The following is a 24586-nucleotide window of genomic DNA, read 5'->3' on the forward strand; positions in this document are numbered from 1 at the left end:
TCTATTTTAAAAACAGACAAATGACTTGTATAGGCATTTCTCCAAAGATGTACAAATGGCCAATCAGCACACAAAAAGACTTTCAACATCATTAATCATTAAGGAAATGAAGATCAAAACCATAGATACTATCTTATACTCACAAGGCGGGTTATAATTTAAAAAATGGAAATAAGCACTGGTGAGGATGTGGAGAAATCAAAACCTTTGTATATCAAGGTGGGAGTGTAAAAAGACTTTGGAATAAACATTTTGAAAGTTCTTCACAAAGTTAAAATCACCATATGACCCAATAATTTCACTCCTATGTATATATTCTAAAGAACTGCAAGACTTAAATATTTATACACAAATGTTTGTAGCAGCACTATTCACAACAGTGGAAAGGTGACAACAACCCAAATGACCATCAGCAGATGAATGGACAAACATACTGTGGTATATGTATAACCTGAAATACAAGGGGAGACTCTACACACGGACATCACCAGATGGTCCAAACCAAAATCAGATTGATTCTATTCTTTGCAGCCAAAGATGGAGAAGCCCTCTACAGTCAGCAAAAAAAGACCAGGAGATGACTGTGGCTCAGATCATGAACTCCTTATTGCAAAATTCAGGCTTAAATTGAAGAAAGTAGGGAAAATCACTAGACCATTTAGGTACAACCTAAATCAAATCCCTTACAATTATACAGTGGAAGTGACAGATTCAAGGGATTAGATATGATAGAGTGTCTGAAGAACTATGGATGGAGGTTTGTGACATTGTATAGGAGGCAGTGATCAAGACCATCCCCAAGAAAAAGAAATGCAAAAAGGCAAAATGCTTCTCTGAGGAGGACTTATAAATAGTTGAGAAAAGAAGAGAAGCTAAAGGCAAAGAAGAAAAAGAAAGATATACCCATCTGAATGCAGAGTTCCAAAGAATAGCAAAGAGAGATAAGAAAGCCTTCCTCAGCGATCAATGCGAAGAAAGACAGGAAAACAACAGAATGGGAAAGACTAGAGATCTCTTCAAGAAAATTAGAGATACCAAGGGAAATTTTCATGCAAAGATGGGCTCAATAAAGGACAGAAATGGTATGGTCCTAACAGAAGCAGAAGATATTAAGAAGAGGTGGCAAGAGTACACAGAAGAACTATACAAAAAAGATTTTCATGACCCAGATAATCACGATGGTGTGATCATTCACCTAGAGCCAGACATCCTGGAATGTGAAGTCAAGTGGGCCTTAGGAAGCATCACTACAAACAAAGCTAGTGGAGGTGGTGGAATTCCAGTTGAGCTATTTCAAATCCTGAAAGATGATGCTGTGAAATTGCTGCACTCAGTATGCCAGCAAATTTGGAATACTCGGCAGTGGCCACGGGACTGGAAAAGGTCAGTTTTCATTCCAATCCCAAAGAAAGGCAATGCCAAAGAATGTTCAAACTACCACACAATTGCACTCATCTCACACACTAGTAAAGTAATGGTCAAAATTCTCCAAGCCAGGCTTCAACAGTACATGAACTGTGAACTTCCAGATGTTCAAGCTGGACTTAGAAAAGACAGAGGAACCAGAGAGTGAGTTGCTAACATCTATTGGATCATTGAAAAAGCAAGAGAGTTCCAGAAAAACATCTACTTTTGCTTTATTGACTATGCCAAAGCCATTGACTGTGTGGATCACAACAAACTGTGAAAAATTCTGAAAGAGACGGGAATACCAGACCACCTGACCTGCCTCTTGAGAAACCTGTATGCTGGTCAGGAAGCAACAGTTAGAACTGGACATGGAACAACAGACTGGTTCCAAATTGGGAAAGGAGTACATCAAGGCTGTATACTGTCACCCTGCTTATTTAACTTCTATGCAGAGTACATCCTGAGAAACGCTGGACTGGAAGAAGCACAAGCTGGAATCAAGATTGCCAGGAGAAATATCAATAACCTCAGATATGCAGATGATACCACCCTTATAGCAGAAAGCCAAGAAGAACTAAAGAACCTCTTGATGAAAGTGAGAGAGTGAAAAAGTTGGCTTAAAGCTCAACATTCAGAAAACTAAGATCATGACATCCTGTCCCATTACTTCATGGCAAATAGATGGGGAAACAATGAAAAGAGTGAGAGATTATTTTGGGGGGCTCCAAAATCACTGCAGATGGTAACTGCAGCCATGAAATTAAAAGGTACTTGCTCTTGGAAGAAAAGCTATGACAAACCTAGACAGCATATTAAAAAGCAGAAACATTACTTTGCCGACAAAGGTCCGTATAATCAAAGTTATAGTTTTTCCAGTAGTCATGTATGGATGTAAGAGTTGGACCATAATGAAAGGTGAGCACCAAAGAATTGATGCTTTTGAACTGTGGTATTGGAAAAGACTCTTGAGAGTCTCTTGGACTGCTAGGAGGTCAAACCAATCAGTTTTAAAAGAAACCAGTCCTGAATATTCATGGGAAGGACTGATGTTGAAGCCGAAGCTGCAATACTTTGGTCACCTGATGCGAAGAATGGACTCATTAGAAAAGACCCTGATGCTGGGAAAGATTGAAGGCAGGAAGAGAAGGGGATGACAGAGGATGAGATGGTTGGCATCACCAACTCGATGGACATGAGTCTGAGTAAGGTCCAGGAGTTGGCGATGGACGGGGAAGCCTGGCGTGCTGCAGTCCACGGGGTTGCAAAGAGTCGGACACAACTGGGCTACTGAAGTGAAGAAAGAATGAAGTACTGATACATGCTACAAATCAGGTGAACCTTGAAAACGTTACACTAAGCAAAAGAAGCCAGATACAAAAGTCTCGTATGGTATGGTTCAGTTCACATGGAACATTCAGAACAGTTAAATCCACAGAGAGATAAAGCAGACTGAAGGTTGCCAGGGGCCAAGGGAGGGAGCAATGGGGATAACTGATTAATGATTACAGTGTTTTCTTTGGAGACAACAAAAAAATTTTGGAACTATATAGAAGTGGTAAATGCAAAAAATTTTGAACATATTAAATGCCACTGTAATCATAAATTGGTAATTTTATGTTATGTAAATTTCACATCAATAAACATTATTTTTAAAATATACATGATCATGATAAAAATATTCAACCAATACAGATATTGAATTCCCAACCAATTCCACTCTCACTCCACTGCCAAGTTTAAATCGTAAATTTTTCCTGACCTTTTTCATACATTTAAAAAATCACATTGAACTATAACCCCATTTTATATTTTTTAAAGCACCTCCGTTATTTTTAAAAAGCTATAAAGAAAACTAAAACTAAAATGTTAACAGTCAATATTTCTGGATGGTGAGGTTGAGTGATTTCAATTTTTAAGGATAATCAGCTTACAACATCATGTTGGTGTTAATTTTCTTGTTTTATGCTTTTCTGTACTTTGCAAATGTTCTCCAGAAAACATGTATAATTTTCAGAACCATATAATATGCTAGATTTTAAGAGAAATATTCCTTTAAGATATCCAGTTCACTTCACTAAGATGACACTTCAGAATGCATAATTTAGTCTTCTGAGTTGATCTGCACCAAAAGGCTGAGTCCCAGTTATATTTCTATGTTTCACTCCCCACTTAATAAATTGGCATTCTGATTCTTAACAAGTTTGGGCAGAGGGAATTAGTTATCATGCCCCATTCATTCAAAGGTAAATGAAATAAGTTGGGATTCCTGAACATTCAAAGCCCAACAGGGCAGTTATCCTCTATCATTATTTGATTAGAGGTTTTATCTCCTTTGTGAATAAAAGGTCTCAATTTTTTAGTTAAAGACAGCAGAAAGCAACAGCTGCTATTCATTCTCTCCCTAAACCTGTGAACCAAAGGGAGACTTAGGAAAATGAAAAGGCAGAACCCTTGTGGAATGGGGGCGGGGGTTGGATTATTTTTAATAACTGTGTAGAGAAGCAGATGCATACAAAATCAGCCCACCTCTCCTAGCCCTCATTTCACCCTGCTTCTATGGCATGGTCATCTGTTCTGTCAATCTCACTCGAGATTCACATTTCCGGGAGGGCAGAGTCTTATGCATCCTGGAATGAACTCTAGTCCCCAGAACTTGGCACAACGTCTTACCCACAGCAGCTCTCAAATGACAGATCCGGCACAGCACCAGCACGATCTCAAGTGCCTGCCTGACCAGCAGCCCCTCACCAATAACTCGTCCTTCCTGGCGGTCTCTCCTTCCCATTGCAGCTTTTCCCGCCCCATATTTGAACCCTGATCACAGCATGCACTCACAGCCTGTGTGGTGTTTGTCTCCCCGCAGACCGTGAGCTGAACAGAGGTGGCACTAAGTCTTACTCACCTTGCTGCAATCAAGACTGCAACACCCCTGTCATAGTGCAGACACTCTGTGACTGATCACTGAATTAGTGAGTCACCGACCCTATATCACCAGTGCTTCAGAAGCTCTAGAAGGCTGCCCTGTGATGCTTTAGACAAAGAGGAGCTTGACTCAGGTACTCGGTAGACAGCAGCCAGAAATAACTGAGTGGAAAGCAACCTAGGACATCCTTGGGAAATGGTGGGAAATGGCAAGGGAAAGTCAGAGAGACAGAGAGACCTCGGGGGTGACTCAGTCCAGTTCCAGTGTTTTTCAGAGGAATAAACTGAAGCTAAAAAAAGGGAAGTGGCTTTCCCAAGGTCACAGAGCCCAACCGGGACACAGGACTCTTGGCCTAGCTCTCGACAACACAGTATTGCAGTATGGCCAAAAAGAGCGGGATTAGAACCAGATAGCTATAGACTTAGTCACAGGCTCTCCTACTTTCCCCACCAGTTTCTCCATGTGGTTCCAACACACTTAAGGAAACAAATTGTGGCCCATTCGTAAGATGGGAGAGCTTGCAGCCATAAAATATGATGTTATTTCTAGAAAAACTAACATTAAAGGTAAAAACTCTCATCATATATTGTATTATTTTAATATATATATGCTAAAGTAAACTTATTAACGTATATGTACTTCAATAAGTATATATAGTATTATTTCCTAGCATATACACTTAGGTGAGGTGAGGTGAGGTGAAGTTGCTCAGTCGTGTCCAACTCTTTGCGACCCCATGGACTGTAGCCTACCAGGCTCCTCCGTCCATGGGATTCTCCAGGCAAGAATACTGGAGTGGGTTGCCATTTCCTTCTCCAAGGGATCTTCCCGACCCAGGGATCAAACCCAGGTCTCCCGCATTGGAGGCAGACGCTTTAACCTCTGAGCCACCAGGGAAGTCCGTGTACACTTATGTTATATATAATACATGTGAACTGACCTGAACTTACCCAGTGAAGGTGCGTGTGTGTATGCTCGGTCACTTCAGTCGTATCCAACTCTATGTGACCCTAAGGACTACAGCCCACCAGTCTCTGCTCTGGAGAATGAGATTTGTTATGTAGTATACTTATTAAAGTATAGTTAATATAAAGAATACATACTATAGTATGTGTAGTATAAATATATATGTATTATATACAACACAAGTATTTATATTTCTATTTATACTTAATATAAAGTTTACATACTATAGGATGTGTAGTATAAATATTTATGTATTATATATAACATAAGTGTATATATTTACATTTATACTTATACTACACATACTATAGTATGTATACTTTATATTAACTATACTTTAATAAGTATACTACATAACAAATCCCATTCTCCAGAGCAGAGAATGGTGGGCTATAGTCCTTAGGGTCACATAGAGTTGGACACGACTGAAGTGACCGAGCATACACACACGCACCTTCACTGGGTAAGTTCAGGTCAGTTCAGTCACTCAGTCGTGTCCGACTCTTTGGGACCCCATGAATAGCAGCACGCCAGGCCTCCCTGTCCATCACCAACTCCCGGAGTTTACCCAAACTCACGTCCATCGAGTTGGTGATGCCATCCAACTATCCTCTGTAGTCCCCTTCTCCTCCTGCCCCCAATCTCTCCCAGCACCAGAGTCTTTTCCAATGAGTCAACTCTGCGCATGAGGTGGCCAAACTATTGGAGTTTCAGCTTTAGCATCAGTCCTTCCAAAGAACACCCAGGACTGATCTCCTTTAGAATGGACTGGTTGGATCTCCTTGCAGTAGCTAAGAGACAAATACTATTTCTTTAGCTATAAACAGCATTTCAGCACTTAGCATATTACCGTGGTGGCAACGGCCTCTCAATGAATTAGGACATTCCAACTTGTTCTAACTCTGATCACATAACCCATTTCTACACACCAAGTACAGAAAGAACTCCTCTGCCAATGGCAATGGATCATATATTGATCATGAAATGCTGAGGGATTAAGTCTACTGACAAGTTTCCATTGGCCAAGAAATCAGGGTTCAGGTGTAACTTACTAAAATGAGCCATTAAGATCAGGAAGGTGGAGACTAAATTACTCACTGCTACTCACCAATTCCCGGTAATTCCCAAATAAAAATAACCTGTTCATTTTTCTCCAAAGCACCAATTACCTTGGTTTTTTTTTGTCTATGTGATTTTTTTTTTCTTTATTGTTCTTTCCACTTCTTACCTTCACTTTGATAAGTTCTCAAGGGCAGCAATGTCAAGAGGAATGTTGTCTGCAAGACTGCAAAGAGAGCCATAGGGCCTCGTCTCCTGAAAAAGATAAATTACAAAGAAGAGAAATTTAATTTTAGATGTGAGCAGGTTTCTTTGAACCTATTGTGGAAGATAATGACATTAAAGGCTTCCATTCTGGGACTTTCCCGGTGGTCCCGTGGTTAAGAATCCACCTTCCAATGTAGGGGATGAGGGTTAGAATCTTTGTCTGGGGAACTAAGATCCCACATGAGGTGGGGCAACTAAGCCCTCGCACCGCAACCAAAGATCATTCATTTTGCAATGAAGACCCGATGCCGCCACACAAATAAAAACAAATAGGTAAATTTTAGAAGGGCTTCCACTCTCCTCTCCTCCTTATATCCACACCCCTTGTTACTATGAATTTGGAGTCCTCTTCCACCCCCACCCCACGATGAGCTGATTTTCCTGCTGCATCTGACTTGCTCTGGCTCATAAATGAGGCAGAAGTGACAGTGTGTCCTCTTGGAGCCTAGGCCTCAAAAGACCTTATGTATTTCCTCTTGCTGTTTTGTGTTTCCGCCTCTGGCGTAAAAAGTACATTTCTGGGCTATTCTATTGGACCCAAAAGGAGGATGAGTAACACAGGAGGCGGAGGTGAGTCACCTGCGCTGCTCCAGTCCAGCCAGCCGAGGTCAGAAAGCAGCAGGTCACGCCCCAGCCCAGGGCAGCTTTCCCAGATGGGACGCTGAGCCTGTGTGGCAACAGGTAAGGAGTCACCAATCTCTTCACACCAGGCAACGTTTGGTGAAGAAAGATAAAGCAGAAAAACCCAGCCACACTCTCAGAAGAGCTCCATTCGAATTGATTCCTTGCAGGGGAGTCATCTCCCCTCTTCCCTGTCTCTCTCCTTAAAACGTCACCTGAGAGAAACACACACATGTCTCTGAAGGGGACAGGCAGAGTGGCATTGTTCTTTTTCAAGAGAACTTCCGGTGCTCTTGTCTTCCAAGAGGGTTATGAACTACAGGCCAAAAGAGCTCTGCTGATTCATCAGGTCCTCTGACCGTTGTACAATGTGAGGGCACAACGAATAAGCTGGATGGTCTCAAGAAGGCTAATATGCGCTTCACTTAATAATAAACACGTTAGTCAGGGGAAGTACTGAATTTCACTTTTCTACTGCAAACTCTGACTCATCGCAGAGAGAAGCAAAGAAAAATTCAAAGTCAACTTTTACCTCCATCTAGTCTGCTTAGGGTCATCAAAAGCTAGATGTTCTGTGAACCAGATCATCCATTTTCACTGCCCACACTATCCATTTGTTTTCTTCAAACAACATTTTACAAGAAATTGGAACAATAGTGAAGACAGGAAGAGGGTAAACCAAACCAGTCAATTACTCTCGAGTGGTCAGATCTGCTTACCCAGGAGCAAAAGTCTGCAAACGACAGCTTTTCTTCCTGATCCTTTAAGCACCACTTTCCGCTACTTCAACTTTTGACAACAGGTCATTCACACCCTCCTGAAATCTCTACGGACAACTTCAGATGGGTTCCTACTACAACTGAATATCAAAGCCGGGAGGAAGACTGACCCCAAAGAGTTTCTGCTGAAAACCAAGGTGAAGGCAAAGGAAAATGCCACAGTGGGGTTTTGACACTCACTGTGCATTTAAATATCCACCCAGTTCTGGTCTACAGCACAGGGTCCCATCCTCCTAGCATGTATGTCACACAAGGAACACAAGGACCCACCACCGTGAGAAGAGCGTGCATGCTAAGTCGCTTCAATTGTGTCCCACTTTTGCAACCCTATGAACTGTAGCTCGCCAGGCTCTTCTGTCCATGGGATTCTCCAGGCAAGAATACTGGAGTGGGTTGCTGTTTCCTCACTCATCCCCTCAATTCAAAAGCAGGTAATTCCAGGGGTAGGACGCATGCTGCCTTGTGTCCCCCGCATGAAAGGGCTATTTAAGATGCTTCTTAAAAGGTGGAGTCTCAGTAAATCAAATATTTACCAAGTCACAAAAATTAAATAAGTCATGGGGCAAAGAAACTTAAAACTAGGAGTTAGAGGCCACCTACCAGTTAAGCGTAACCAGAAACTAAAGAACACAAGTTGTCATATAACAGAATTGAAGGTATGGTAATTTACAAAGGACGTATGTCTATGGTCTGGGTAGAATCAGCAGGACAGTCCTGTCTGAAGCCCTGCCCTTTCCCACCATCTCACACATGGCTGGTTGTGAAGCTGGGGACCTCAGCTTCAGCTGCCATCGAATGTCCTGGCTTTCTTTTCATCAGTTTTCACAGGCATGGTTTTACAACCCACTGGACAGGCGGCAGCTGTGACCCAGTGGTCACCGCCTGCACAGAGCAAAGTGGTTTTGTCCAGTGTTGTGACTAGGCAGCCACCATCCAGATACTGCAGGCTCCAGACCACTCAGGACGTTTTGGAGAAGGACTAGGAGTTCTAGCTGTTGTCTGAAAATCTTCGGTAAAATCAGTAACGTTTATCGAAACCTGCCGAACAAGAGTCATGAGGGAGAACCTTCCAGGAAGCCCTGAGGCACTCCTCCCTGCTGTGGAGCCCCCTCTGGGAAATGCCCTGTGAACAGGTTTCCTGCAGGCACAGAGCCTGACACTGTGGGGAAAACACAGACACCAGGAACTCTTATCCAAGGCCCCAGGTGACTGGACGCACAGCCCACGCGATTCCCCTCCACCCCTCCTACGTCAGTCTTCCTCGGGTGATCCAATTCTGAGTGCATCAGCTGCTGCCCTGTGAGACCCCCACAACAGAGTGAAAAGGCCGGAGGTGAGGGTGAGCTGTGCAAACATCCTGAGGTGCTGAGCGCTGGGCATATTCAAGACACGACGCAGAGCCGGGGCTTGGAGGGGGGCAAGGAGGTGAGTGACAGGAGAAATCAGACAGCACACAGAAAGGGAGAGCAGGCAGGGAAAACACTTTAGAAGCTTTGGCTTCTGCTTGGAGTGAGATGGGAGCTGCTGGTGAGTTTTAAACAAAGGAGTAACATGGTCTTGCACAGGAAGGACCCTTAATGAGAAGAGACTGAACGGGGCAAGAGTGGCAGGAGCAAGCTCAGGCCGTGGTCCGTGGGAGACTGATGCTGGCTTAGACCCCAGGGGTGGAGGGACGGCAGCGGCAGTGGGAAGGGTGATGAAATTCGGGAGAGATTTACAGACAGAGCTGGCAGAACGTGTGGGGCGTTGACAAACTGAGACATCACGGATGGCTCTCAGAATTCTGGACTGCGTGCCTGGAAAATGGAATCACCATTAATGGAGAAGCACAAGAATGATTTAGTCAGCTGTATCAAGGACTGAATTTGTGACATCTTAACTTGAGATGCTTACTTGATATTCAAATGAGATGTCAAGTAGCCAGCTAGCTACACAGTGTGGAGTCCATGGAAGAGGTCCTGGCTCAGGGGGACAAACCCAGGGGTTTTCAGTGCACACGTATAAAGCCACAGGCCTGGATGATCTCCAAGAGGAGAACAGACAGAAAAGAGAAAGAGGTCCGAGCATGTAGTTCTGGGGCACTTCACACTGTGTACCATGCCCTCTGACCAGATCCAAACAAAAACCTGGGACCAGGCTAGGCTCTCCTACATCACCTCAAGGATGAGGGCTGGCATGTCCGGCATCAGCCGGCCGCTTGGCACGTTCCCCCAATGGGCACTCAGGGCTTGGTTTTTCCTCCAAAGCTCTGCTTAATTCCCCAGTCCTCCCATTCATTCAACAGGCTTTCTCTCTCTACAACTGTGAGGGAGGAGCAAGGCTGCATCCAATTTGCAATGAGAAAAGGAAGTCTGGGATGTACGAGGTGGTAGAATTCACACAGAAAAAATACTTTTCTGCCTCAACTGCATGACTTTGTCCTTATTCAAATCTGTTCTCTCTCTCTTTTAAAAAACTTTCTAATTTTATATTGGGGTATAGGCAATCAACACTGTTTTGACAGTTTCAGGTGAACAGGCAAGGGACTCAGCCATACATGTACGTGTATCCATTCTCCCTTCAATTCCCCTCCTATCCAGGCTGCCACCTAACATTGAGCAGTTTCCTATACTATTACGGTAGGTCCTTGCTGGTTATCCATCTTAAATGTAGCAGTGTCTACATGTCCATCCCCAGCTCCCTAACTGTCCCTTCTCCTCCCCATCAGCAATATGTTATTTCTCTTTTAAAAAAAAAAAAATCCTAGTGTTTTAAAATTGAAATATAAGTTTCAGGTATATAGCAGGCAATTTGGCTACACACACACACATATATAGTCAAATTATTTTCCATTATAGGTTATTATAAGGTATTGAATATAGTTCTCTGTGCTACACAGTAATTCCTTGTTGCTTATCTATTTTATGTAGATAAGTTTGTAGTGTATAGTTTGTACCTGTCATTAGGACTATAGGATTAATGGATATAGACCAAATCTTTTCTTTATTTCTATTTTTCAGATATCCATTATTCCCACCCAGACTATGAGTGCCTGAGGACAGGCCTGGATCTTATTCCCCACTGTCTAGCACAGTTCCAGAATATAGTTGCTACCCAGTCAATATCCATTTAATGAGTAAAAACTTGTACCAATTTTCTTGCATTCTTTCTTCTTTGTGTTAAATTTTAATTAAAAGAGATTCTTTTTCAGGCCTGTCTACATTTTCTGTTGTCAAATGTTGCCTAATTCATACATGTCTTTCACTGACATTCCTTCTCTGGGGGGAAAATGGGAGGAAAGAAAAGAAAAATCACCCACTTTTTTGTAGAACTTCTCATTCAAATCTTGTCTCTTTGCAAAAAGAAGATGGCCTTTGAACATCCCTCAGTATAAATACTACATGTGTAGTAAAAGCACGGATTTTGAAAAATCTGTCCCTCTTCATCAGTGCTTCTTATTCAGTCATTACTGAAGTATTTATTCCTGGGAAGTTTCCCCACTGCAAATAATCCCCATGAGAAGCAGTTTAATCAGTCACTTGCTTCCCAAGAACCTCTTCAAAACTGGCTCGGTGCCCTGATGATGTTATATGCAAATACTATTTTAAAGAAAGAAGCTGTTGAAACAGGATATGTGCCCAGTGTGTGTACCTTATGGAAGAGTCCTACATGGCAGTACAAACAGTTGCTCACTTCTTAGAGAAACCCCACATTTGCCAGGTCTCATTCTTCTTACAGCTTTTAAAAGAGCCCTGCCTTTGAATGGATTTCCCTGGTGGCTCAGAAGGTATAGAATCTGCCTGTAATGCAGGAGACCTAGGTTCAATCCCTGAGTCGGGAAGATCCCCTGGAGAAGGGAATGGCAACCCACTCCAGTATTCTTGCCTGGAGAATCCCATGAATAGAGGAACCTGGAGGACTAAAGTCCATGGGGTTGTGAAGAGTCGGACATGACTGAGCGAGTAACACTCTGCCTTTGAAAGGGCCTCCACTGTTGCAGTGTAGGGCTGGTAACCGACAGGATAATTTCACTCCAATTTCACCATCCCTTCCTCCTCCAGAGGTATGCCCAGGGTTCAAGCACTTCTCCCTTGCTCTCTAAACATACCCAGTATAAATACTACATGTATAGTAAAAGCACCAGCAACACTACCCAGGCAAGTGTTTCTACCAGTTTTGTAAGATCAGTCCTCAGTTATGAGGCTCAACTGACTCACACACTGCTCATTTGCTTTTTAAAAGCAACATTTAGTTGTGATTCCAGCTAGGAGTAAAGGTGAGTCTCTGTTGTATGTGAAGTAAAAAGAACTGCAAAACCTGGACCCAAAGAATATGCAAGCATTTGGTAAATGCCAAAGGTGATACTTCATTTGAAAAAATACATTATTCCCCCAAATGGTACTAACCCAGACATGTGTGGGGAAAGGAAGCTGTAATAGTTACGTACAGGTACTCTGACATAAGACTATTTAGAGTCAATCCCCCTTTCGGCACTTACTAACTGTATGACGATGGGCAAGTTACTTAAATCACCTGGGCTTTCATTTTCTTTTCTGTGAAATAAGATTAAATAACCTACCTCACAGGATTGCCATGAGGATCAAATGAGATTATGAGATCATACAGATAGTAAGCCCAATTAATGTTGGTTTGATCATTATTGGTATAGCTTCATTTCCTTCAACAAAACAAAATCCAGATGAACAAAGATAAAAATGCAAGACCATTAAATTTACTAGAATAAACAGAGAACCCATACAATTCAACATCAAAAGAAAAAAAACACACACACACACAATTGAAAAAGGAGTGGAGAGCCTAAGTGGACATTTTTCCAAAGAAGACATACAGATGGCCAACAGGCACAGAAAAAGATGATCAACATCACTAAACATCAGCGAAATACAAATCAAAATTACAAGGAGATATCACCTCACAACTGTAAGAACGCAAATGCTGATGAGAATGTGGAGAAAAGGAAACTTCTTGCATTTTTTTTTAAATTTTAGCTTTAATTGGAGGATACTTGATTACAATGTTGTATTGGTTTCTGCCCCACAATAAAGTGAATCATTCATAAGTATACATATTCTCTTGAATTGTTGATGGGAATGTAAATTGGTGCAGCCACCATAGAAAAGAGCTTGGCGGTTAGTCTAAAAATTAAAAATTAGAACTACCATGAAAGTGAAAGTGTTAGTCGCTCAGCCTTGTCCAGGCTTTTGCAACCTCATGGACTGTAGCCCACCAGGCTCTTCTATCCATGGGATTCTCCAGGCAAGAATAATGGAGTGGGTTTCCATGCCCTTCTCCAGGGGATCTTCCTCACCCAGGGATCAAACCTGGGTCTCCTGCATTGCAGGCAGATTCTTTACCATCTGAGCTATCAGGGAAGCCTGCTATGAAGAAGCAAATTCATTTCTGAGTATTTATCTGAAGGAAACAAAAATACTAATTTGAAAAGATATAAGTACCCCCAGTTCATTGCAGCACTATTTATACTAGTCAAGCCATGGGAGCAACCTAAATGCTCATCAATAGATAAATGTATAAAGGAGCTGTGGCATGTACACATAATGGAATATTACTCAGCCATAGAAAAGAACTACATCTCGGAATCTGCAATAACAGGAATGGAGCTACAGATTATTATAAGCGAAACAAGTCAGAGAAAGACAAATACTATATGGTTTTACTTGTATGTGGAATCTAAAAAATGAACATAGGTAATTTATAAACAGAAACAAAGCCACAAATACAGAAAACAAACAGGCGGTCACCTGAGGGAAGGGGGGAGAAGAGGAGGGAAATGGATGAGGGAAATTCAGACGCATAAACTTCCTGTTACAAAATAAATGAGCCACAGACACGAAATGGACAGTGTGGTGAATATAGTCAATGACAATGTAATATCTCTGGTGACAGATGACTAGGTTTAATCACGGTGATCATTTAGAAATGTATTGAAATACTGAATAACCATGTTGCATACCAGGAACTGACATAGTGTGGAACGCTGATTACACTTCACAAACTATTATGAAAAAAAGATCAGATTTTGTGGTTATCAGAGGCAGAAGGTAGGGGTAGGGAGAACTGGATAATGCAGTCAAAAGGTACAAACTTCCAGCTGTAAGACAAATAAATACATGGGATGTATTTATGTATAAGATAAATAAATACAAGCATGATAAAGATCATTAACAGTGTTCCATGTTATACATGAGAATTCTTAAAAGAGGAAAATCCTAAGAGTTTTCATCACAAGGAAAAATTCACTGAATTTTCACTGGATATTCACTGAACTTACTGTGATAAACATTTCATGATGCATGTAAGTAAAATCATTATCATATACTCTACACTTATAAAGTGTTTTATTTAATTATGTCTCAGCAAAAATGGAAGAAAAAATTACTTGAGTAATACATAGGTGAATATTTGTATAATCTGCCAAGCATGACATGAAACCACGAGCAAAAGTAAAGACTGCTACAACAATCAAATGAACACTGAAAATATTTTAGACATATAATAGGTCTAAAACCAAACTGGGAACAATAGTTTCAATATTCATGTCACAGGGTTATGTCCCTAATATATATAAAGTTCTTAGAAATCAATAAGAAAAAGATAAGAAACTCCAAAGAAAAACTGATAAATGACATGATTATGTGATTTATAAAGTGAAAGAAATATTAATAACCAAAAATAACAGAAAACTAGACACTGTCACTAATAATTAAATACATGCAAATTAAAGCTGCAATTGTTTATATCTGTGTGTGTGTCTGTGTGGTGTCCAATTGGCAAAGCTGACTTAAAAGACTTAATACTTAGCATTGGTAAGAGTTTGAAAAAGTAAGCACTGCTACTCATTGAGGCAGTGACCAAAACCATCCCCAAGAAAAAGAAAGGCAAGAAGGCAAAATGATTGTCTGAGGAGGCCTAACAAACAGCTGAGAAAAGAAGAGAAGTGAAAGGCAAAGGAGAAAAGGAAAGATATACACGTCTGAATGCAGAGTTCCAGAAAATAGCAAGGGGAGATAAAGCCTTCTTAAGTGAACAAGGCAAAGAAATAAGAGGAAAACAATAGAATGGGAAAGACTAGAGATCTCTTCAAGAAAATTACAGGTACCAAGGGAACACTTCATGCAAAGATGGGCGCAATAAAGAACAGAAACAGTAGGCCGACCTAACAGAAGCACAAGAAATTAAAAAGAGGTGCAAGAATACACAGAAGAACTACGCAAAAACAGTCTTAGTGACCTGGATAACCACGCTGGTGTGGTCATTCACTGAGAGCCAGACATCACGAGTGTGAAGCCAAGTGGGTCTTAGGAAGCATTACTACGAACAAAGCTAGTGGAAATGACAAAATTCGAGCTGAGCTGTTTCAAATCCTACAAGATGATGCTGCGAATGTGTTGTACTCAATATGCCAGCAAACTTAGTAGGGGCCACAGGACTGGAAAAGTTTAGTTTACATTCCAATCTCAAAGAAGTGCAATCCCAAAGAATGTTCAAACTACCATACAATTGTGCTCATTGCACATGCTAGCAAGGTCATGTTCAAAATCCTTCAAGTTAGGCTGCCACAGTACATGAACCAAGAACTTTCAAATGTACAAGCTGGATTTGGAAAAGGCAGAGGAACCATAAGTCAAATTGTCAACATCCACTGGATCATAGAAAAAGCAAAAGAGTTCCAGAAAAACATCTACTTCTGCTTCACTGACCATGTTAAAGCCTTCAACTTCACAACAAATTCTGGAAAATTATTAAAGAGATGGGAATACCAGACTACCTTACCTGCCTCCTGAGAAACCTTTATGCAGGGTGAGAAGCAACAGTTAGAACTGGACATGGAAAAAAGGACTGGTTTAAAATTGGGAAAGGAAAACTGTAATTCCACCTCAAATGATTTAAAGACAATCAGAATTTAAGCCAACTCTTTAACTGGAATATTAATACTCCATTCTAAAAGAATGGTCTGTGACGGGAAAAAGCAGGCAGTTATTTGGAGTTCCAAATAAATTAAATCTTTATACTCATGTAATAATCTTCAGTTATCTTTTAAGTGTAGCAACATTTCCTCTTTAATCCTCTAAAATCCCATGCAAAGATAAAGCCTCACTCATACCACACATATAGAAACAAAGGCAGGAAAAAGACAAAATGCCTTTTAAGTTATGTCATTACAAACTGGGAACAAAGTCTAACCTGCTACTCTACAAATGTCTTATGGACACCTTAATAAATATCAGTGAAGTGATTAAATATTAATCCCGATCTTAATGGAATTACAGTTTTCCTTAAATTTCTTACCATTTTTATAGGTAAAACAGTGGGACACAGTGAGGGATCCATTTTTCCATTATACTTTTTACTGATGCTGTACTGAAAATGAGTAGTTTTTCTTTACCTTTATACTTGGTGAGAAGCATAAAAGGAAACTGAAAACAAGGTGGATTATCTTCTTAGCAGTAAAGACTGCTTAGTTAGACCCAGCTCTTATTTCCTGCCACTGTTCTGCTTTCCCTGCTGTCTGGATTAATAGGCAACCTGGTATTTTAAAGTTTTATTTAAAAGTAAATAAAAGTCACACATTTCTACTTTGAGAACATCATCACTCTTCACTTCATAGTTTTGCTGCTCTGTCGGATTATATCTTAAGTATTTTTTTCCTCTCATTTTAGAGAAATTACTAATAAAAATGATCTTGCTTTATGTTATATATCTTGAAAGCATTATCATGTTTTGTTGATTAGAAATTACACGTATTAATAAGGAGGGCAGGGTGCAGAATAGTTGTAATTTTTAAAAATCTGCATGGATTTATTTTAGCTCTATATATAGGTTTAGATCTGTATGTATAGATTTTTTTCAGCTTTGTTTAAGATGTGCAGTGTGTTTTATTTGTATTTAACCTTTCTTCTTGACATTTTAGAAAAACTCTGTGGTTTTTTTAAATGAGAGGAAAGTTACTTTGAAACTATCATTTTCCTTTTTAAATCTTGTGTTTAGTTTCTTGATATTAAAAGATAATAATTTAGTGAATTAAATAGTTTAGATGCACTGATATTTGAATGAGAGACTTGTTTCAGACTTATAATTGCCGTAAATATTTGTCTCATGATATTGTATGAATTTGTTTTTGTTAGATATAAATGAATTTGTTTATTAAATTAAATATTTGCTTAATAAATAAAAAAAAAAAAAAATTGGGAAAGGAGTACATCAAGACTGTATACTGTCACCTTGCTTATTTAATTTATATGCAAAGTACATCATGTGAAATTCCAGGCTGGATGGAGCACAAGCTGGAATCAAGACTGACAGGAGAAATATCAATAACCTCAGATATGCTGATGACACCACCATAATGGCAGAAAGAGAAGAGGAACTAAAGAGCCTCTTGATGAAAGTGAAAGAGGAGAGTGAAAAAGTTGGCTTGAAATTCAACATTCAAAAAACTAAGATCATGGCATCTGGTCCCATTACTTCATGGCAAATAGATGGGGAAACAATGGAAACAGTGACAAACTTTCTTTTCTTGGGCTCCAAAATCACTGCAGATGATGACTGCAGCCACAAAATTAAAAGACGCTTGCTCCTTGGAAGAAAAGCTATGACCATATTAAGAGCTATGACATATTAAAAAGCAGAGACATTACTTTCCCAACAAAGGTCCATCTAGTCAAAGCTATGGTTTTTCCAGTAGTCATGTATGGATGTGAGAGTTGGAATATAAAGAAAGCTGAGCGCTGAAGAATTGATGCTTTTGAACTGTGGTGTTGGAGAAGACTCTTGAGACTCCCTTGGACTGCAAGGAGATCAAACCGGTCAATCCTAAAAGAAACTAATCCTGAATATTCATTGGAAGGACTGATGCTGAAGCTGAAACTCCAACACTCTGGCCACCTGATGCGAAGACCTGACTCACTGGAAAAGACTCTGATGCTGGGAAAGATTGAAGGTGGGAGGAGAAAGGGACGACAGAGGATGAGATGGCTGGATGCTATCATGGACTCTATGGATATGAGTTTGCTCAAGCTCCAGGAGCTGGTGATGAACAGGGAAGCCTGGCATGCTGCAGTCCGTGGGGTCACAGAGTTGCACACAACTGAGCGACTGAACTGAACTGAAGTTATAGCAGAAGTGATTCAGTGATACGAGTGAAACTGGCAGAAGAGACAAAAATAGATCAATGAAATAAGATAGAATCCTCAAACAGGTCCTTATATAAACAGGAATTTATTTTGCTATAAATAATAGAATTCAAATGAGTTGGAAAAAAGTATGATTATAAACAAACCATATTGAATCAACTATATCTTCCCAGGCCAGGTGGTACAGCAGTAAGCAATCTGCTTGTAAATACAAGGGATGCAAGAAATGTGGTTTCAATCCCTGGGTTTGGAAGATCCCTTGGAGAGGAAATGGCAACCCACTCCAGTATTCTTGCCTGGAAAAGTCCATGGACAGAGGAGTCTGGCATGCTACAGTCTGTAGGATCATGAAAGAATCAGACAGAAGTGAGCACTCAGAGCCTCACTGGATCAACTGCTTAAAACTTAAGGAAAAAGTTGTGGCATTTTACCTTTCATCTTATACAAAAATCTGGTATTTTGAAAAGCTAAATATAAAACCAAAGTAATAAAATTATTAGAAAAATAAAAGCTTAGAAATAATTTTCAGTTGAAAAAGTTCTTTCTAACCTAGACAAAGCACGTAAGTGATTAGATTGCAGTCAATTACACAAACATCTAAAACTTCCTTGCAGGATTTTCCTAGTGGTACAGTGGATGGGAGTCCACGTGCTGATGCAGAGGACACTGGTTCCATTCCTGGTCTGGAAAGAGTCCACATGCAACGAAGCAATTAAACCCATGTATCACAACTACTGAGCCTGTGTTCCAGAGCCCATGAGCTGCAACTACTGAAGCCCATGCTTTGCAAGAAGATAAGCCCCCACAAGGAAGAGCTGGCACACCACATGGAAGAGTGGCCCCCACTCGCCACAACTCGAGAAAAGCCCTCGCAGCAACGTAGACCCAGCATGGACAAAAATAAAATAAATACATTTAAAAACAAATAAAGAAAACTTCTGTGCAGCAAAAGATATTTAAAAATAAAAGCATTATGAATGAATAAGCAAAGTGTGGTATATACAAACAATAGAATATTATTCAGCCTTAAAACAGAAGGAAATTCTGATACGTTCTACAACAGGGATGAGCCTTGAGGACCCTTTGCTAAGTGAAATAAGCCAGTTTCAAAAATGCAAAGATTATATGACTCCTCCATTTTTATGAGGTACCTGGAGTATTCATAGAGACAGAACGTAGAATTATGGTTGTGAGGGGCTAGGGAGAGAATGGGGAGTTATCATTTAATGGGTACAGCATTTCAGTTTTGCAAGATGAAGAGTTCTGGAGATGGATGGTGGTAATGCTTGCACAACAATATGCATGTCCTTAATAACACAGACCTGTGTACTTAGAGAAGGCAATGGCACCCCACTCCACTACTCTTGCCTGGAAAATCCCATGGATAGAGAAGCCTGGAAGGCTGCAGTCCATGGGGTCGCTAAGAGTCGGACGGGACTGAGCAAAACGGTTAAAATGATAAATTTTACATTATGTATTTTACCACAATAAAAAAAATTGGGAAAAGCTTTACACTAGAAGAAATATTTGCATCCTCTGTAAGAGACAACAGATTAAGAAACCGAATACCTGTAGAGCCTCTGCATTAAACAGAAACAAGAGAAAACAACCCTATAGAAAAGTGAGCAAAGGATGTGCACAGGTAATTCACAGAAGAAACACACAATCCATAAACATTTAGAGATATTAAACTGCAGCAGTAATGAGCAAAATGCAAATTAAAATGTCTTACTGAGTTTCACTCATCACCAGGAAAATTCAGATAAAAAAAGATAATACCCAGTGTTAGGAAGGATGAGGAAAACAAATTCTCGTGTGCTGAGTTTAAATTATTCACAGTACCTGGCGGGGGGCAGGAGGGAGGTGGGTCAGCTGTGCAATTTGAAGAGTTTTATCTACCAAAGTGAAAAATGGATAAACTGTTAGATCCACAAATCTCTCTCTCAGGATATTACACTCAGGCTTAAGCACAAAAGTGAATGCCCAATTTTCCCTGAAGCACTTTTGCTAATGCTGAATAATTTTAATTAACTTCTATGTCTATCAATAAGGGAAAGGGTGAATAAATATCTCTAGCTAACATAATTAGAAATAAGAATAAATATTATTACTTTAGAATGTAGCCATTAATCAAAGAGGCACATACAGACATGATAGAGGTCTAAGACTTGGGGGTGAAAAAGTAAGCTGCACAATGATAGTAAGATCTCATTTACATTTATTAAAACATAGTATATATACATATCGGAGAAGGAAATGGCAACCCACTCCAGTATTCTTGTCTGAACAATCTCATGGACAGAGGAGCTGGTGGGCTACAGTCCATGGAGTCGCAAGAGTTGCACACTACTTAGTGACTAAACCACCACATTCATATATATTTGCAAATGTATACCAAAAAAAAAAAAGTCTTGGAATAATAGGTACGAACCTGAAATTCCCCTCTTCTGAGTAAGAATAGGAGTGACAAAGGCAGTTCTACGTTTTCCCCCCATGCTTCATATATATATTCATTTATTATTTGTATTATTTTTAAAACATAAAAAATAAAACAGATAAACTAGAGTAAATAACTTCTGAAAACCAATAGAAGGTTGTGAACACAAGGACACAGCTTCTATAAAAGAAATCTGTGCTACAGAACTATGAGGAATCCTGCTTGGAGGGAAGGGAACTTCTCACAACTTCTTATCTGTCTTGTATTTCCCCATTTCATATATTTTGTTCAGTCAAAGAGGACTTCCTCCAGAGAAAGCAGGGCTAGGGCCCAGTGTTCCTGTAAAGAGAGCAAGATGACACTTGCTCAGCTTTCCTTCTGCTCGAGCCTACAATATTCCCACAAGGAAAACACACTCTTTCCTCTTGTCAAATCACAGCACCACCTCTTTCAGAACCATGATCGTTTTCCTGATTTGGCTCATTTTTCAGGACAAATGGGCTACAAAAAAAACAACACAGACTTTGGAACACCTCTGAGCACCACTGCAGGCGTTCCCAGTCTTTCAAGGTAAAGAGGGAGAAGGAAAAACCCATTGTATAAGTAAGTATTCTCCCCAGTGTGGCTCCAGTCCCCACTGGACACCTAAGACAGCCGCTTCCTCTCAAGGTGGCCGTTGATACAGAAGGTTTAGACACATTTGCTGAGACAACAGGAGGCAGAACAGGTACAAGGAGGCAGAACAGGTGCAAGGAGGCAAGTTACAGCTGAGAATTAGCCCTATCCAACAATGAAATGTTAGGTGGTGAGCTCCCTGCCACTGGAGGCATTCTAACGATACTGAAAGCTATCAGCGGAGGTGCCAAACTCAGCATGCCCTTGAAGATTCTGAGTTGGTAACTGAGGCTGGTGTCCAGTGCTTTTAAAGACTCCAAGAATAATTCTGAGGCACAGCTAAGTCTGGAAACCCCTGGCCACTATGACTATTTGGTGCTCTTCAGATTCAAGGGTCTCTGAGTGCAGATTAAAGCAGCTCAGGAGAGAGGCAAAGCACTCTCAGGAAAGAGTGCTACAATAATGAAGCACCATACTCATTGGAAAAGACCCTGATGCTGGGAGGGATTGGGGGCAGGAGAAGGGGACAACCGAGGATGAGATGGCTGGATGGCATCACGGACTCCATGGATGTGAGTCTGAGTGAACTCCGGGAGATGGTGATGGACAGGGAGGCCTGGCGTGCTGCAATTCATGGGGCCACAAAGAGTCCGACACGACTGAGCAACTGAACTGAACTGATACATGGGGGGGGAGGGGGTGGGCGGGCGGGGGGCATTCCACAAAGGGTCCTAAAGTTTTGAGACACAGACAGTGGTTACAGGCAGCCTCCAAAGCCAAATCCTGATTCTGTCACTTGCTAGCTGTGTAACCACAGACAAGTTGCTTAACTTCTCTGGGCCTCAATTTTCTCACTGATAAAATCAGAATGGGAAAACTGTTACCCACCTCAGTGGTGAAGCCTAAATCATTCTCATATATGTACAGTACTTAGTGCCTGATCCATAGTTAGTGTGAACAGTTATTATTTCATAGAGGAGGAAACAGAGGCTGAGGCCATAAATTAACCTGACCTACGTCCTAAAGTCAGTTTAGCCTTGAGAATAAGACCCACAGCTTCTTTCCTTCTGCTGCTGCTGCTGCTAAGTCGCTTCAGTCATGTCAACTCTGTGCGACCCCATAGACGGCAGCCCACCAGGCTCCCCCATCCCTGGGATTCTCCAGGCAAGAACACTGGAGTGGGTTGCCATTTCCTTCTCCAATGCATGAAAGTGAAAAGTGAAAGTGAAGTCACTGAGTCGTGTCCAACTCTCAGCGACCCCATGGACTGCAGCCCACCAGGCTCCTCCATCCATGGGATTTTCCAGGCGAGAGTACTGGAGTGGGTTGCCATTGCCTTCTTCTCTTTCCTTCTAGCTCAAATTAAATACACGGCATTCAGTTCTGTCATAGTCTCTGACTACACTGATCCCTCTTGAGTTGGAGATTAAACTTGTTCAGAGTCTTCAAGCTTGTCAGTTACCAGGCACCCTCGCCCCGTGGCACTGAATACTGTGTCTCCAGCCACAGGACAGGCAGGCAGGACGGATGGAGGCCCAAGCGGGCCAAAGGCTGTCAAGAAAGGGCTCTCAGTACTCCGCGACGTCACCGCCACCGACGCCAGCTCTATGGTCTTGGACAAGTTACTGAACCCCTCCGTGCTTTTTGCCTAGGAAAGGGCTGTCTGTAAAAGCGTGAGAGGCGGCGCGGTTACAAATACAAGGCTTCCATCGCCCAACCAGCCAACTCGGTGCTCCTTCCATTCGCTTGGCGTCTACCCCAGACACCACCGCATCCCCAAGAACTTTCTCGGCTGCACCTGCGTGTGAGCGCCTCTCGCTTCCAGGTGTAGAGGGAGGCGGAGGGAGGTCGCCGACCGAGAGAGGTATGACCGTCAGGTAGGCATTAAAGGAGCGTGAGGGAAGGCTGGAGACCGCAATTAACGCCCAATTAACTTTGGGGTGCTGGGAACGAGGCAAAAGTGGGTCAAATGGGTATTTTAACCCCACAAATATCCCCCGACTGCCTTGCGAAGGACGCGGTGGGATGGGGACCGTAACCGCAGGGTGGGAACCGTCGTGGCGACCTCAGCGGCGTGCGCTCTGGCAAGAATGAGTAGTTATGCACCCGGGCGCGGGTCACCGGCGAGGAACCCTCGAAACGCCTTCTCGGGGGCAGAGCGAACCCCCCAGCCCAAGCAAACGCGAGGCTTCGGGGCACCGAGCAGGAGAGCAGGGGGCTGAACTCCGGGCCGCGTCCCGACGGCAAGGGCCGGCGGAGAATACACGGAGGGAGGCGGCGCGCGCCGAGGCGAGCGGGGCGCGCGGTCGGGTACTCACCCCGCGGGCCGAGGGCTCCGCGAGCCGGGCCGAGTCGTCGGCGGCGGGGCTGCCGAGCCGCGGTGCGAGGCCCGGGCGAGCGCGGGTGCGGACGTGCAGGGCCGGCCCCGCGCCCGGCCTATGAATCAGCTGCGGGGCGCGCGCCCAGGGGCGGGAATTACGGGAAAGACGCGGGGGAGGGCAGAGGGCCGAGGACTTTTGCAATTTCCCGTCTCGCTGCGCACTCTTGGCACTCCCGGGACCCACAGGAATTCTCTTCCTTTGGGTCCCCCGGGGGGAGAGCGGATGGGACCCTGCAGAGGTGCGGGACCCCGGGCCTCGGCGGCCGGGCGGGGACCGGTGGGAAAGGAAGTGGGCGAGGCCTGGGAAGGAAAAGTGGAAACCGAAAACGGCGGGCCGGGCACCCGGGCGGGGGCTGCGGCCCCCGCAGGCAGCCACCCGGGCGGGAGCAGAGCGGAGCGAAGCGGGTGGGGTCCCGCGGGGCCACTTGTTATCCCGGCCTGGAGGCACAACCCCTGGGCTTCCCGGCAGAGATTCTTTGGGCACAGACAAGCGCTCCAGGCAAACTTCCGACTGTGTGGAGTTCAGAGCAATAAAATTTGAGTTCTAGGATCCTGGTTCGCGTTCCTGCCTAGAAACTCCCTGGCAGACACAGTTGTCCTTGCATTAACTGTCCCGTAGCCTTACACAAAGAGCTATGTGTGCTATAACGTGGCTTACTTTTTCTCTTAATAATGCCATTTAATCTTTGAAATACGTATTTAAAATACAGGGCCCTTGAAATGCATATTTGCCCTCTCTTCATAGTTACACGGGGGCTTACCTGGTGGAACAGTCGGTAAAGAATCTGCCTGCAATGCAGAAGAGCCTGGTTCCATCCCTGAGTGTGGACGATCCCCTGGAGAAGGAAATGGCCACCCACTCTAGTATTCTTGCCTGGGAAATCCCTTGGACAGAGGAACCTGGCAGGCTACACAGTCCATGGGGTTGCAAGAGTTCGACAAGACTTAGTCAGTAAACCCCCACCATAGTTACATGGT

General features: G+C 42.5%; 1 protein-coding gene across 2 annotated transcripts in view; it reads right to left on the bottom strand.

Moving 5' to 3' along the window:
* OSMR (oncostatin M receptor) overlaps positions 1–23618 on the bottom strand; it is a 65860-nt gene extending 42242 nt beyond the window's left edge. Inside the window, exons 1-2 of one of the 2 annotated variants that reach the window (XM_052659139.1) lie at positions 23547–23618; positions 6528–6613 (exon numbers count right to left, since the gene is read on the bottom strand). In XM_052659139.1, coding sequence (XP_052515099.1) covers positions 6528–6600 — 73 coding nt within the window. In that variant the 5' untranslated portion in view covers positions 6601–6613; positions 23547–23618. The remainder of the gene's footprint in view (positions 1–6527; positions 6614–23546) is intronic. The other variant, XM_052659140.1, reaches the window with a different exon arrangement.
* Positions 23619–24586: the final 968 nt, after the last annotated feature.

The sequence above is a fragment of the Budorcas taxicolor genome, chromosome 20, assembly GCF_023091745.1.
Source record: "Budorcas taxicolor isolate Tak-1 chromosome 20, Takin1.1, whole genome shotgun sequence".
NCBI classification, from domain to species: domain Eukaryota; kingdom Metazoa; phylum Chordata; class Mammalia; order Artiodactyla; family Bovidae; genus Budorcas; species Budorcas taxicolor.